At 47.6% G+C, this 12,892-nt stretch overlaps 1 protein-coding gene across 1 annotated transcript in view; it reads right to left on the bottom strand.

Moving 5' to 3' along the window:
- Window positions 1-12,892, bottom strand: part of LOC141154994 (cytochrome P450 2H1-like) — a 45,407-nt gene that overhangs the window by 21,871 nt on the left and 10,644 nt on the right. Inside the window, exon 2 of the mRNA XM_073641583.1 lies at window positions 5,130-5,292. Coding sequence (XP_073497684.1) covers window positions 5,130-5,292 — 163 coding nt within the window. The remainder of the gene's footprint in view (window positions 1-5,129; window positions 5,293-12,892) is intronic.

Raw genomic sequence — 12,892 nt, forward strand, 5'->3', positions numbered from 1 at the left:
TGGCTTTGCTGGACTTCATTGTATAACTACTTTCTAGCTAGCCTGTGCTCTGTATCTAACTCTGTTAGTTTGCTTGGTCTACGGACCTCTATGTTCTATATATTTTGTTTGTTCGTCTGTCTGCTACTATTTCTGTTAGGAGGTGTCCCATTTTCCTCCCAGTCCTTAGTACTTGTAGGGATTCCTTCCCCACATCTATAGGTCTCCGTACAGACTAGCTTAGGACTTTAGCAGGTCTGATCGCAGGATCAGGTCCCCTGTTACATCGTAGGGATTCAGCTGAGTTCTATCGTAGGGACAGATCTCCTCTCTTTCCTTAGCTCTGGTAGCAGAACATAACAGCCTGCCCCTCGACCCAAGGTCAGGGAGCGAGGGCCGTGTCTCCCTCCGCTGCAGGCCCATACAGGATCCACGTTCAGCGTCGGAGATCACAATACAAAAGACAGTCAAAGAGCCAAGAACCAAAATGGCTTTGTATTAAATATGAAATTTACAGTGTCACTAAAATGTGAGTCCTCCACCCTCACCCACTAAATGGTTCCCCTATCTCTTGGTTCCCCAGTCTCCCTATTACCAGGAGGGGCAGCACCTAGTGCATTCTAGCCCCCTCTGGTGGGAGAAGTGTGGTGTTGGATGTAGAGGTGGGGTCCTGACCATCACACTGTTCTTACCTCTGAGGAGGAACACTACACTCCATTAGAGAAGTGCAGCATCCCTGTGGCGGTCGAACCCTCAGGGGCGCCACACTTACAAAGGGCAAGCTTCAATTCTTGGAATGTCTCTACCTTAGAAGACCATTTGGCCATTGCCATCTTCGTACCTTTAAGCAGGTCGGTCAGGGATGTCGCTATCACGATGAAATTCAGGATAAATCGCCCATAGTATCCCAGAAATGCTCAAACCTGTTTCTTGGAGGCCTGTTGCGGGCAATTCTGGATTACTTCCACCTTGTTCACTTGAGGCTTTATTTCTCCCCTTCCAACAACATAGCCCAAGTATTTTGCCTCTTCTTTTCCTAAGGCACATTTTCTTGGGTTTATGGTAAACCTGGCCTTTCTTAGTGCCCCCATTACCACCTGGACCTTCTGCAGGTGACTTCCCCAATCTAGGCTGAAGATCACAATGTCATCCAGGCAAGCTGTGGCATACTTCTTGTGTGAGGCTAGGATCCCCTCCATGGCCCTCTGGAAGGTAGTTGGGGCTCCCTGTAGACCGAATGGCATCCTGGTGTACTTAAAACACCCGTTGGGTATAGAGAAAGCAGTCTTCTCCTTGGGACCAGGGGACAAAAGAATTTGCCAGTACCCTTTTGTTAGTTCCAGGGTAGTGATGTACCAGGTAGGCCGCCTTTCAATAATTTCATCGACCCAGGGCATCGGATAGGCATCAAACTTAGACACTTTGTTTAGTTTTCTGTAATCGTTACAGAAGCGCCATTCTCCATCTGGCTTTGGTACAAGAACAATGAGGTTGGACCAGCCACTCTTAGACTCCTTGATGACTCCCAGGCTCAACATTCTCCACACCTCTTTGGAAATCACCTTGCAGCAGGCTTTGGAGATTCGATATGGCCTCTGGTTCACCCATACATGTGGTTCCGTCAAGATCTCATGCTCCACAAACTGCGTACATCCGGGCAACTCTGAGAACAGGTCTCAGTTTCTCTGCAGCAGTTCATGGCACTGTTGTGTTTGGGCCGGTGATAGTGTCTCTGCCATTGTGACATCCTCGACCCTGGCTTCAGGATTGGCCCCCAGAAACATAGCTTCAACCGATTCCCTGTCCCACCATGGCTTAAGCAAGTTAATGTGGTAGATCTGGCACGGTTTTCTTCTTCCTGGCTGGTGGATTTTATAATTGACTTCACTCAACTTCTTGCCACTTGTCCAGAAATTTACTTTCGACCGTGAGTACTAATACTAATACCCAGTCTCCAGAGCTGAATTTTCTCAGCCTTGCGATCCGATTGTAGACCCTCGCCTGCGCTTCTTGTGCCTGTATGAGGTGCTTCTTCACAATTGGCATCACCCTCGTGATCTGGTCACGCATTTGGGCCACATGCTCTATGACGCTCCAATAGGGTGAGAATCCCGTAGAGCTCTGGGGAACTTCCCTAATGGAGAACAGCAAGTATGGCAATAGGCAATCCCTGTCTCGCCCATCCTTCTCCACGACCTTCTTCATCATAGACTTCAAGGTCTTGTTGTATCTCTCCGCCAGGTCATCTGTCTGCGGATAGTGTACAGATGTTCTGAGTTGTGTAATCTGGAGGCCTTACACAACTCCCTCATCACTTTAGACATAAAAGGAGTTCCCTGGTCCATCAGGATCTCCTTTGGCAGGCCTGTCAGGGAGAAAAATGCCCAAACTCTCTGGCGATATTCCTGGCGGAGGAGTTTCTTAATGGTACCGCCTCCGGATACCGAGTTGCAGAGTCCAACACTACCAGGATGTATTGGTAACCCCTGGCGGACTTGACCAGGTGCACCGACAAGGTCCATGGCAATCCTGTCAAATGGGATGTCTATAATAGGCAACGGTACTAGGGGGCTGCGGAAGTGGGATACGGGAGTAGCTAGCTGAAAGGTGGGGCAGGACAAGCAGTAATTCACAAACTCTCTGTGACATCCAGGCCAGTAGAACCTCTGCAGGACCTAGTCCTGAGTTTTTTCTACCCCTAGATGCCTACCCAAGATAAGAGAATGGGTCAGGTCTAATACATTACGCCTAAAGTGACCCGGACCCACCAACTGCTCTATTACGTCCCATTTTAGCTTAGTGGCCCGATAAAGAAGTTCCCCATTGAGTTTAAAATATGGGAACCTGTTGTCAGCCCCCGGCTCTTGAGAAACCCCATTAATTACAGGCACATTATCAAATGCATTCTTCAAGGTAAGATCCTGCATTTGAGCAGTACCAAAATTCCCCTCAGAAACTCCCAATTTAGGAATCTTGGCCTCTTGGGTCAACGTCTCATTCTCATCAATGGCAAGGACACACAGGGGGAATGCATCCGCCTCTGACTGCATTGGGAATTCATCATGGTGGAAACGGCTTCTTTCTGAGTCACATAGTACGTCTGCTTTCCGCCATAAGTCCCAGAACAAGCTAAAGTCCCTCCCTATTATTACTGGATGTAGCAGGTCCTTAACCACCCCAACCTCATGGGACTCATCCCCACAGTTAGTTTGTATGATTACTCTGGCCACAGGGTAATCTTTGGTGTCCCCGTGAATACATCTTACCCCCACGTGTTTCCCGGGGATCAACTGGTGTGGGAGTGTGGCCCTTATCAGAGTCACCAAACTCCCCGAGTCCAAGAGTTCTGACACCAGTACCCCATTTATGGTCACAGGACATGACTGTGGCCCCTCAGCGGGCTGATAGTCCACACTGCAAGCGGGGTAGGCATAGTAAGAACACCGGCATCCCAGGCTACAATCCATTTGCTTGGGGGTCAGGGGGCAGCGGGCGGTTATATGGCCTGGGCCACGACATCTCCAGCAAATAATATCTCCCACAGGGACCTTTGACATTACCTCCCCCACCCATTTCGACCTTGAACGTTCTACCCCTTTTTGAGCCTCTGTCCCCTGGTGAGACCACCAATATGGAAACACTGTCTCTTTAAATTACTTGGTGGTTTGTTATAAGAAGCAGCATAAATCACAGCCAAGTGCATAACATAAACATGGCCTTTCTGGCCTAACAGGAAACAAAAAGGAAAAAAAGGCACAGAACCATCCTTACTTCAGCCAAGGTCTGGCCACTCAGGGTCAGCAATAGCACACGGTCCATCTTAGCACACAAACACAAACTCCTCTCTCTCAGGAGCTTGCTTCGACACACTGAACAACACCTGAATGAAAGGACTGGCTATTTAAGGCCCAGACCAAACCCTAGGGTGGAGATATGGTGAATGACCTCCCGCCCGCACTATGGTCATTCACCTATAAAACATGCCCTTTTAAATGGCTAATTAACCCTCTCTGCACCTACTATGCAGGAAAAGACTTCCACGTTTCACATCACTACTGTAAAGCTAACAGCCTCAGTGAAGCATATCTCCCCTCCACTATTCTGCCAGTGACTTTGTCACATAGGGTTCTGGAAAGTAGCAAAGCCCTTAGAATCTACTAGTACACCTGATGTCAACTGTGTGGGACGATGGCCAAGAAGGGGCGAGTTCTGAGTGGAAAATTGGTTGCCTGGTCACCTGGATGGTTCAGTCCTATTATGTAGGAGAGGTCAGTCACATTAGATTATTCCATTGGGGGTTTTCCAAACAAAATTGCTTTACTAACCCTCCCTGGGTCCAGTGCTGAGTCTTCACTACTGCTCCCAGCATCTGTTATAGACTTCCATGCTGACGTTATATTGAAAGTGCAGCATGCAATTAGTGAGCTCGGCCACTGAGCTCACTAATTGGCTGCAACACTGTTGACCTGACATCAGCTGACCATAACATACACTTGAAGTAGCAGTGGAAGACTCAGTGCTTCACCTAGAGAGGGTGATGTTTTTTTAAAGATAACAGAAGCCAGGAGAAAAGGGTTTTCCAAAACCAGAAAACCTTTTAAGACTTTATAGTCTGTGTGAAAGTCACACTAACTTAAGGACTCTGTAAAGTTAACATTTGCTAGACTGAAGTCAAATGGTTTGTATGTGTGAAAGTTTGTGGTGTGAAGTTCTAGAATGTTTAAGTGTTCTTCCAACAAATTGTGACCAGAAAGTGCCAACACTGCCACCGCCCCGAGGTTCACCTACTACCACCAAGCATAAACCTTACAGTCTGCAACTATTTCTTTAAAAGGGGACCTAACAACCTCTACCACAACCTTACAGGCACTCAAACTGCTGGCATGGATTGTGTGTGGTTTTGACAGGCACACCCCTGAGGAACACAGCCAGAAGTTGTGCAAGCATAAGGCGTTTGGCCTACAGACCTATGTCAAAGCCAAAAATGTCTGATGCTCATAGAGCCTGTGGGGTTCAGAGAGTTATTCAGTCAATCTAACAAAATTAAAACAGTAGTAAAAAGCAATACTAACCAATCTACATGGCAAAAACTGGCCAAAATTGTTGAATACATGTACAAACATTTCATAGACAACATATGTCCTACTCACCATAGTCACCGAACAGAACAGAGATAATCTCAATTATTCCCCTGTCATTAAATGCATCCCCACAGTCGACGAGAGCTTCCTTTACTGTGTCATATCCCACTATTACAACTGATTTGAGGTTAACAACTTGGAACGTGTACACGGGGCCATATTTCTCACTCAGCTGCAAAAACAAAGAAAATAGAGTGAGATGAGAAGATGAAAAGACTCAGAATAAAAATGAAGAGTAAAAATGAAAAGTAATTATTATTAATATTTAATGGCCTTCAGCGTGATCTGGAGCCATGGCGACTTGATGGATGGATAATTTGTAAAAAGATCGATCTTGTGCAGCCTAGATAAGTCCATCAGGGTTTTCTCCGCCATTATCTTGACTGTATCGAGCCATTGGGTTGCTGGTCTTCTTCTTCACCAAAAAATGCCAAAGTACACAATGTAAAGCCAAAATCATCAAAGTTCCAAAAAAGTCTTCAGAACCCAGAAGTCACTGAATCAAATTAGCGATCATTTATATAAGAAAAATTGGAAATAGTAGGGGTAAAATCAGAAAAAAATGAGTTGTATATGATAATATGATGATGTCAAATAGTTTTTCTGCTTTCGGGAATCCACTGTTGCTTCTGCTGTGGTTTAATAACAAACAAATTGCGCTTTACCCCTCCTTCCCGGGTCCAACACTGATTCTCTGCTGCTGCTCTCAGTGTCTGTTATTGTGTGCTGTTCTCATATCACCTCAATAACGCTGGAGCCAATCAGGGAGCTCATTGGCTCTGGGCTATTCATGACGTCAACTTGATCAAAGACACAAAGCTCACTGACTGGCTACAGTGCTATCAACATGACATCAGCGCTGCAGACAATAGCAAACACCAGGAGCAGCAGAGACTCAGACCTGGACCAGGGGAGAGTGAGTAGATTACTTTTTTTTTTTTTTTAAACAAGCTGCAGCCGGGAAGAGATTTTCCAAAACTGGAAAACTCCTTTAAATGCTTCTATACAGGAGAGATGGAAGCAGTGTGTCTGTAGGTTCAGATTATACATGTTTAATTTGTAGAAGGAAACCATGGGGACAGATAGTTCTGCACGGGAACTGTGGACACAAAATGGTAGGAGATTTTAAATCAAAATTATTGGCAAAGATTAGTGATGAGAGAGCACTAAAATGCTCAGGTACTCGTTGCTCGGGTCGAGCAAATTGGAATACTCGGGTGCTCGACCCGAGTAACGAGCCCAATGTAAGACTATGGGAAACTCGAGCATTTTTCAGGTGGCTCACCCCGGTGGTCAGCAGAGGGCCTAAAAATTGCCCAAATTGATGGAAACAGTGCTCAAATGACATGAGAACAGCATGGGGAAGACCCCTGGAAGCATTTCTGACTCCCAGGTCACCGATGTCAACAACGTTGTCAGAGTACTACGCCAATTTTACGGACTCACAATAAAACATACAAAAACTAAATCAAAATGGATTTTCCTGGGAAATATGTTAAGGAACATCCTATCCAGAGTAATGACTTGTATATAAGGCAAAATAAATAACCAAAACCAAAAATACTCCTCCACACCTTGGGCTATGTTCACATGTAGGGTTTTTGATGCGTTTTTGCACTTTTGCATTGCTTTCAACCAAGACAAATGCATTCACCAGGAAATGTAATTTTAACGTTTTACAACCTTATCTTGCCATGTGGTGTGTGACACATCATCAAAAACATGCATACAGTGCAGAAAAGACAGGGGAAGACCTCTGGAAGCATTTCTGACTCCCAGGTCACTGCCTAAAAGTGTGCCCATCATAAGTGATCCTTGGCGCATACGAAGATGCCTCCCGCCATTCACCTGTCATTGCAGACTTGCAACAATCACCGTCCACGTCCTTGTCCCAGTGCAGCATCCAGTTGTCCCTACCCCATTCCTTGGAATGCAAACGCAAGTATGCAGCCAGCCACCCACCCACCGGCTGAAATACTATACTGCCAAATTTTTGACAGCTGCTTGCACTTGAAATGTGGCCTTTTAGGCTCGTGGAGGCAGAAGCTTTTCACAACCTCATGCCGGCGGCGGCCGGGTGTCCTTACTCGGTCCTCAGCCGCCACTATTTCTCCCGGTATAGTGTCCGCCTTCCACAAGCACGGGTCCCACAACATTACCCGTGCCCTCCCCAGTGCACTTACTGGGATGGACTGCCTAACCACAAACACGTGGACAGGTGAATGTGGCCAGGGACGGTACGGAGCCAGTCCACAGCTTTTCTTGCTGAGTTGTATTTCACCAGAGCCATATTCTTTAGCTTGGTGAATAGACTTGGGAAACGATATCTACCCAGCTGTCATTTCTCCCAGGAAGTCCTCTAAAGCTGCTTTCAATTGAAATGTGGCCTTTTAGACTCTTGGAGGCGGAAGCTCTTCATAACCTCATGCCAGCGGTGTCCGGGTGTCCATACTTGGTCCCCAACCTCCACTATTTCCCCCAGTATCGTCTCCGCCTTCCACAAGCACGGGTCACACAACATTACTCGTGCCCTCTCCAGTGCACTTACTGGGAAGGACCGCCTAACCACAAACACGTGGACAGGCGAATGTGGCCAGGGACGGTACGGAGCCAGTCCACAGCTTTTCTTGCTGAGAGTTGTATTTCACCACAGCCATATTCTTTAGCTCAGTGAAAGGACTGGCATAGAGGGAAACCGTATCTACTCTGGGTGTCATTTCTCCCAGGAAGTCCTCTAATGCAGCTTGTTGCAGAAGCAATGGCAGCCCGTCCAACATCAACTCGCACTTCTCGGTGGTGCTTTGACACACAAACATCTTTCTTTGCGCATTTAATTTCATGACTACAGCGTTGGGCAATGGCCTGATCTGCAATGCGGTTTGAGAAATAACAAGCATAAGCACGTCCGATCTACATTAAAAAAGCAGCCATATAGTGTCCGGGAACCTTCCCCCACACTTTTCTTAGCCAGGGCTGCTTCTCGGCAGGGTTGGACGGACCCACAAGAAAACCAGAAACTCCTCCGGTGTGCCCTGGCTTCTCCTTCAGGAGAGTTCATAGTGCCGAGGTGAGGCCATGATGATGATAGAGGCCACGATCTGCTTAGTTTTCTGTTACCCACCCACAGGCTGCAATACTAAACTGCCACATTTCTGGGCAGCTGCTTGCACTTGAAATGTGGCCTTTTAGGCTCGTGGTGGCGGAAGCTTTTCACAACCTCATGCCTCGTGTCCATACTCGGTCCCCAGCGGTCACTATTTCTCCCGGTGTTGTCTCCGCCTTCTACAAGCACGGGTCCCTGAACATTACTGCTGGTACTTTTCTGTGGGAATTTGCTTGTCTCCTACCAGCCTGGAATATTTCCAGTAAACTATGGTACGACGCCATGGTATTAGCACTGCCCCCAGTACCAGTAGTGAAGCCATCCCCAATTTCCTTCTCAGGAATTTTATTTGGTATACTGAGTGGCTGCCCAAATACATTAGTTTCTCACAAAGGAGCGGAAGATAAAGTGGCAGTAGGTGGAAGTTTCTTCCTCCTGTTAGATATTAGAGGGTGAACGGCAGCACATTGGATCAGTGGTTAGCACTGAAGCCTTGCAGCGCTGGGATACTGGGTTCAAATCCCAGCAAGGACAACATCTGCAAGGACTTTGTATGTTCTCCCCGTGTCTGCGTGGGTTTTCACCCCAGTAAAAAAGCAGCCATAGAGTATCAGGGAACCTTCCCACACACTTTTTTTAGCCAGGACTGCATCTCGGCAGGGTTGGACGGTCCCACCAGAGAATCCTCAGGTGTGCCCTGGCTTCTACATCAGGAGAGTTCATGATAGCGCTAACTTTGCAGCTGCTAATGGGCTCTTGGGCAGGGGAGAAAGGTGAGCCATCAGAATCAAATCCTCTGGTGGCACAATCTAAAACAGCTTCTCAGTGGGAGATGTATTTCACCACAGCCATATTCTTTAGCTCGGTAAAAGGACTGGCATAGAGGGAAACCATATCTACTCCGGTTGTCATTTCTCCATCACCAGGTTCCGCCCATTGTCACACACGACCATGCCTGGCTGTATGTTCAGCGGTGAGAGCCACAGATCAGGCTGCTGTGTTACAGCTTTCAACAACTCTGCAGCGCTAGGCGGTTTGTCAACTAAGCATTAAGCATGTTATCTTCAGCAAAGCTTGTTGCCACTTGGCCAAGACAGTGCTGCAGTGCTTTCAGCTTGTGACTGATGTGGTCATTTCGGAGATGGAGGAGGAGGTGCAGGAGCTGAACAATGTGATTACATTGAGGTTACGTTACATCTGTTTTTATACTAAAAAAAGATACTACTGTTTTGTTTTTTTACGTTATTTTTTAAGACAAATGCATTCACCGGGAAATGTCATTTTAACTAGTGATGAGTGAGCATGCTCGTTACTGCTCGGTGCTCGCCCGAGCAGCTCACTGCTTGAGATGCTCGACGCTCGCCGAGTATTTCAGGGTTGCTCGGGTGGGAACTCGGGTCCCCTCCCTGCATGTTTGGCACTCTTTAGAGAGCCAATGAACATGCAGTAATTGCCTGCCATGCACTGTAATGCCGTAGCCATGTTGGTTGTGGGCATTACAGTGATTGGCTGGCCGCACAGCGTCATCAGGTCTATATCAGACCTGGCGCCGCCATGCTCGTCACACTCTCTGGATCAGACAGTGTAGGGAGAGATGCTGCTGCATCAGGGACAGATTTGATTGTGTATTTGGTAGTGTAGGGAGAAAAAACGTACATTACACATATCAGTTCTTCTGAGGACTAATCCATCTGCAGAGATATCAGGCAGGCAGGGCGTATAGGCAGGCAGTGTATATAGCAGACTGCAGTGCATATAGCACAAGAGGCTCCATTCCAATTCTCCCTTCTGCTGCTGTTAGATATTTCTATACAAAGGCCCAGGTCTCAGGGGCCAGGAGTACTTTTCTTTGGATCTTAATCCTCATTATATGATTAAAAAAAAATCCACAGAACACCATTTTTTCTGCGCCATTTGCTTGTTGGCACTGCAGAAGACAGCCAGGTCCTTTCCGTATTAGAGCACTACACTGTGTGCCGAATTATTAGGCAAGTTGTATTTTAGAGGATTATTTTTATTATTGATCCAAGCTTAATATTTTTGGAAGTTGGAGTGGTTTTTTTTTAGATTTGGCTATCTTAGGAGGATATCTGTTTATGCAGGTAACTATTACTGTGCAGAATTATTAGGCAACTTAATAAAAAACAAATATAATCCCATCTCACTTGTTTATTTTCACCAGGTAAACCAATATCAGTGCACAAAATTTAGAAATAAACATTTCTGACATGCAAAAACAAAAAACAAAAAAATTAGTGATCAATATAGCAACCTTTCTTTATGATGACACTCAACAGCCTTCCATTCACAGATTCTGTCAGTTGCTTGATCTGTTTTCGATCAACATTGCGTGCAGCAGTCACCACAGCCTCCCAGACACTGTTCAGAGAGGTGTACTGTTTTCCCTCCCTGTAGATCTCACATTTTATGATGGACCACAGGTTCTCTATGGTGTTCAGATGAGGTGAACAAGGCAGCCATGTCATTATTTTTTATTCTTTTAGACCTTTACTGGCCAGTCACGCTGTGAAGTAGTTGGATGCATGTGATGGCGCATTGTCCTGCATGAAAATCATATTTTTCTTGAACGATACCGACTTCTTACTTACCACTGTGTAACATACCTGGCGGCGTCCTTGCATAGTGGTCCATCTCCTACTGTGCAAGAGGGCGCACTTGATCTCCAGTCCAGTTTGCTAGCCTGGCTTCCCTCCATGCTGTCTGTTTGCCTCTGTGTCTGCTGCTTAAGGGCGGCGCCCGATCACTTCCTGCTTTTTGTACCTGCTGCAGACACACCCCTTGTGCGTCCCCAGCCTATTGCTGTCTGCCATCTGGTATTTAACCCAGCTGCTCCAATGAATCCCTGCCTGAGCAATGTGTTCTGTCAGTTGGCCTTTGGTCACTGATATGCCAGGTCCCGTTTATGTTTCCTGCCTTCGGTATCAGTTCCCGTGTCTGAACTGTGTCCTGTCTGTATTATCTTCTAGCCTGTTGTCTTCTGCCTATCCTGGAGGCTGTATTTCCAGGCCTGTGTGAACCCGCTCCTGTATCTTGCTGCTGTGTCTGTTCTTGTCTGAATACTCTCCTAGCCTGTTTTGTTTTTCTCTATGTCCTTACTTTCCCTTTTTCTGCAGAGTCTGAACTCGTACCTAACTCCTGCTCGTTGTCACTGTACTTCCGTTTGTGAGTTTGTGGTCCACTCGCTACTTCTCTGCAAGTACCCTGTGGGTATCTGGTTCTGCCTTTCCCTTCTAGTCTGTTCCGTGTGTACAGAGCCCTGTCCCCACCTGACCTTGAAGTCTCTACTGAAGCTTAATCTCCCTGTATCCCGGAGAAGCCCCAACGGGTAATGTGCGTGGGTAGTGCACCAGTTCTCCTGCCCGAAGAGACTGCTGCCCACCCAGAATCCACACCGGAGGACCCCCTGTTGCCTCCTGAATCCCCTGGGATACCACTTGATGACTATTGGAGAGAGACTTCCCTATAGTCTGCACCTGTTACCTCGCCCGCTTCATCCAGTGAGTCCGACCTAGTGTACTCCGAAGCAGAGGTTACCCATGAGTCTCTTCACCCCTCCGACCTGGCGGAGGACCTCCAGTTGTCTCCTGAGCCCTTCGGGGTGCTACCTGGTAGCGAAAGGACAGAGACTCTCCTATACTCTGTACCTGATACCTTGCTCGCTTCGTCCAGTGAGTCCAACCTAGTGTACTCCGAAGCAGAGGTTACCCCCGAGTCTCTACACCCCTCCGACCAGGCGGAGGACCTCCAGTTGTCTTCTGAACCCTTCGGGGTGCTACCTGGTAGCGAATGGACAGAGACTTTTCTATACTCTGCACCTGATACCTCGCCTGCTTCGTCCAGTGAGTCCAACCTAGTGTACTCCGAAGCAGAAGTTACCCCCGAGTATCTACACCCTTCCGACCAGGCGGAGGACCTCCAGTTGTCTCCTGAACCCTTTGGGGTGCTACCTGATAGCGAATGGACAGACACTCTCCTATACTCGGTACCTGATACCTCGGCTGCTTCATCCAGTGAGTCCGACCTAGTGTACTCCGAAGCAGAGGTTATCCCCGAGTCTCTACACCCCTCCGACCAGGCGGAGGACCTCCAGTTGTCTCCTGAACCCTTCGGGGTGCTACCTGATAGCGAATGGACAGAGACTCTCCTATACTCGGTACCTGATACCTCGCCCGCTTCTTCCAGTGAGTCCGACCTAGTGTACTCCGAAGCAGAAGTTACCCCCGAGTCTCTGCACTCTTCCGACCCGGCGGAGGACCCCCAGTTGTTTCCTGAATCCTCCGGGGTACCACCTGATAACAAAGAGACAGTGACTTTTCTACACCTTGTACCTGATACCTCGCCCATTTCATCCTGTGAGCTTGACAAGATGTACCCCGAAGCAGAGGTTACCCTCGAGTCTCTGCACCCCTCCAACCCATTGGAGGGCTTTCAGTTGTCTCCTGAACCCTCTGGGGTGCTATCTGATAATAAGTGGAGAGAGACTTCCTTGTGTGCTATTCCTGGTACTCCACACGTTTCGTCTGTTGCTGAGGATGGCTGGATAGGAGGTAGCATCCTAGCTAACCAGAGGAGACCAGTTTTTCCGGTGGACAGTGGAAGTGATCTCCTTGAAGTAAAGGATTGGCCCTCGAATTCCCTGCGGAACATT

Source organism: Phyllobates terribilis, unplaced genomic scaffold, assembly GCF_046119375.1.
Source record: "Phyllobates terribilis strain yellow unplaced genomic scaffold, ASM4611937v1 Scaffold_7__3_contigs__length_470593459, whole genome shotgun sequence".
Lineage (NCBI taxonomy): Eukaryota > Metazoa > Chordata > Amphibia > Anura > Dendrobatidae > Phyllobates > Phyllobates terribilis.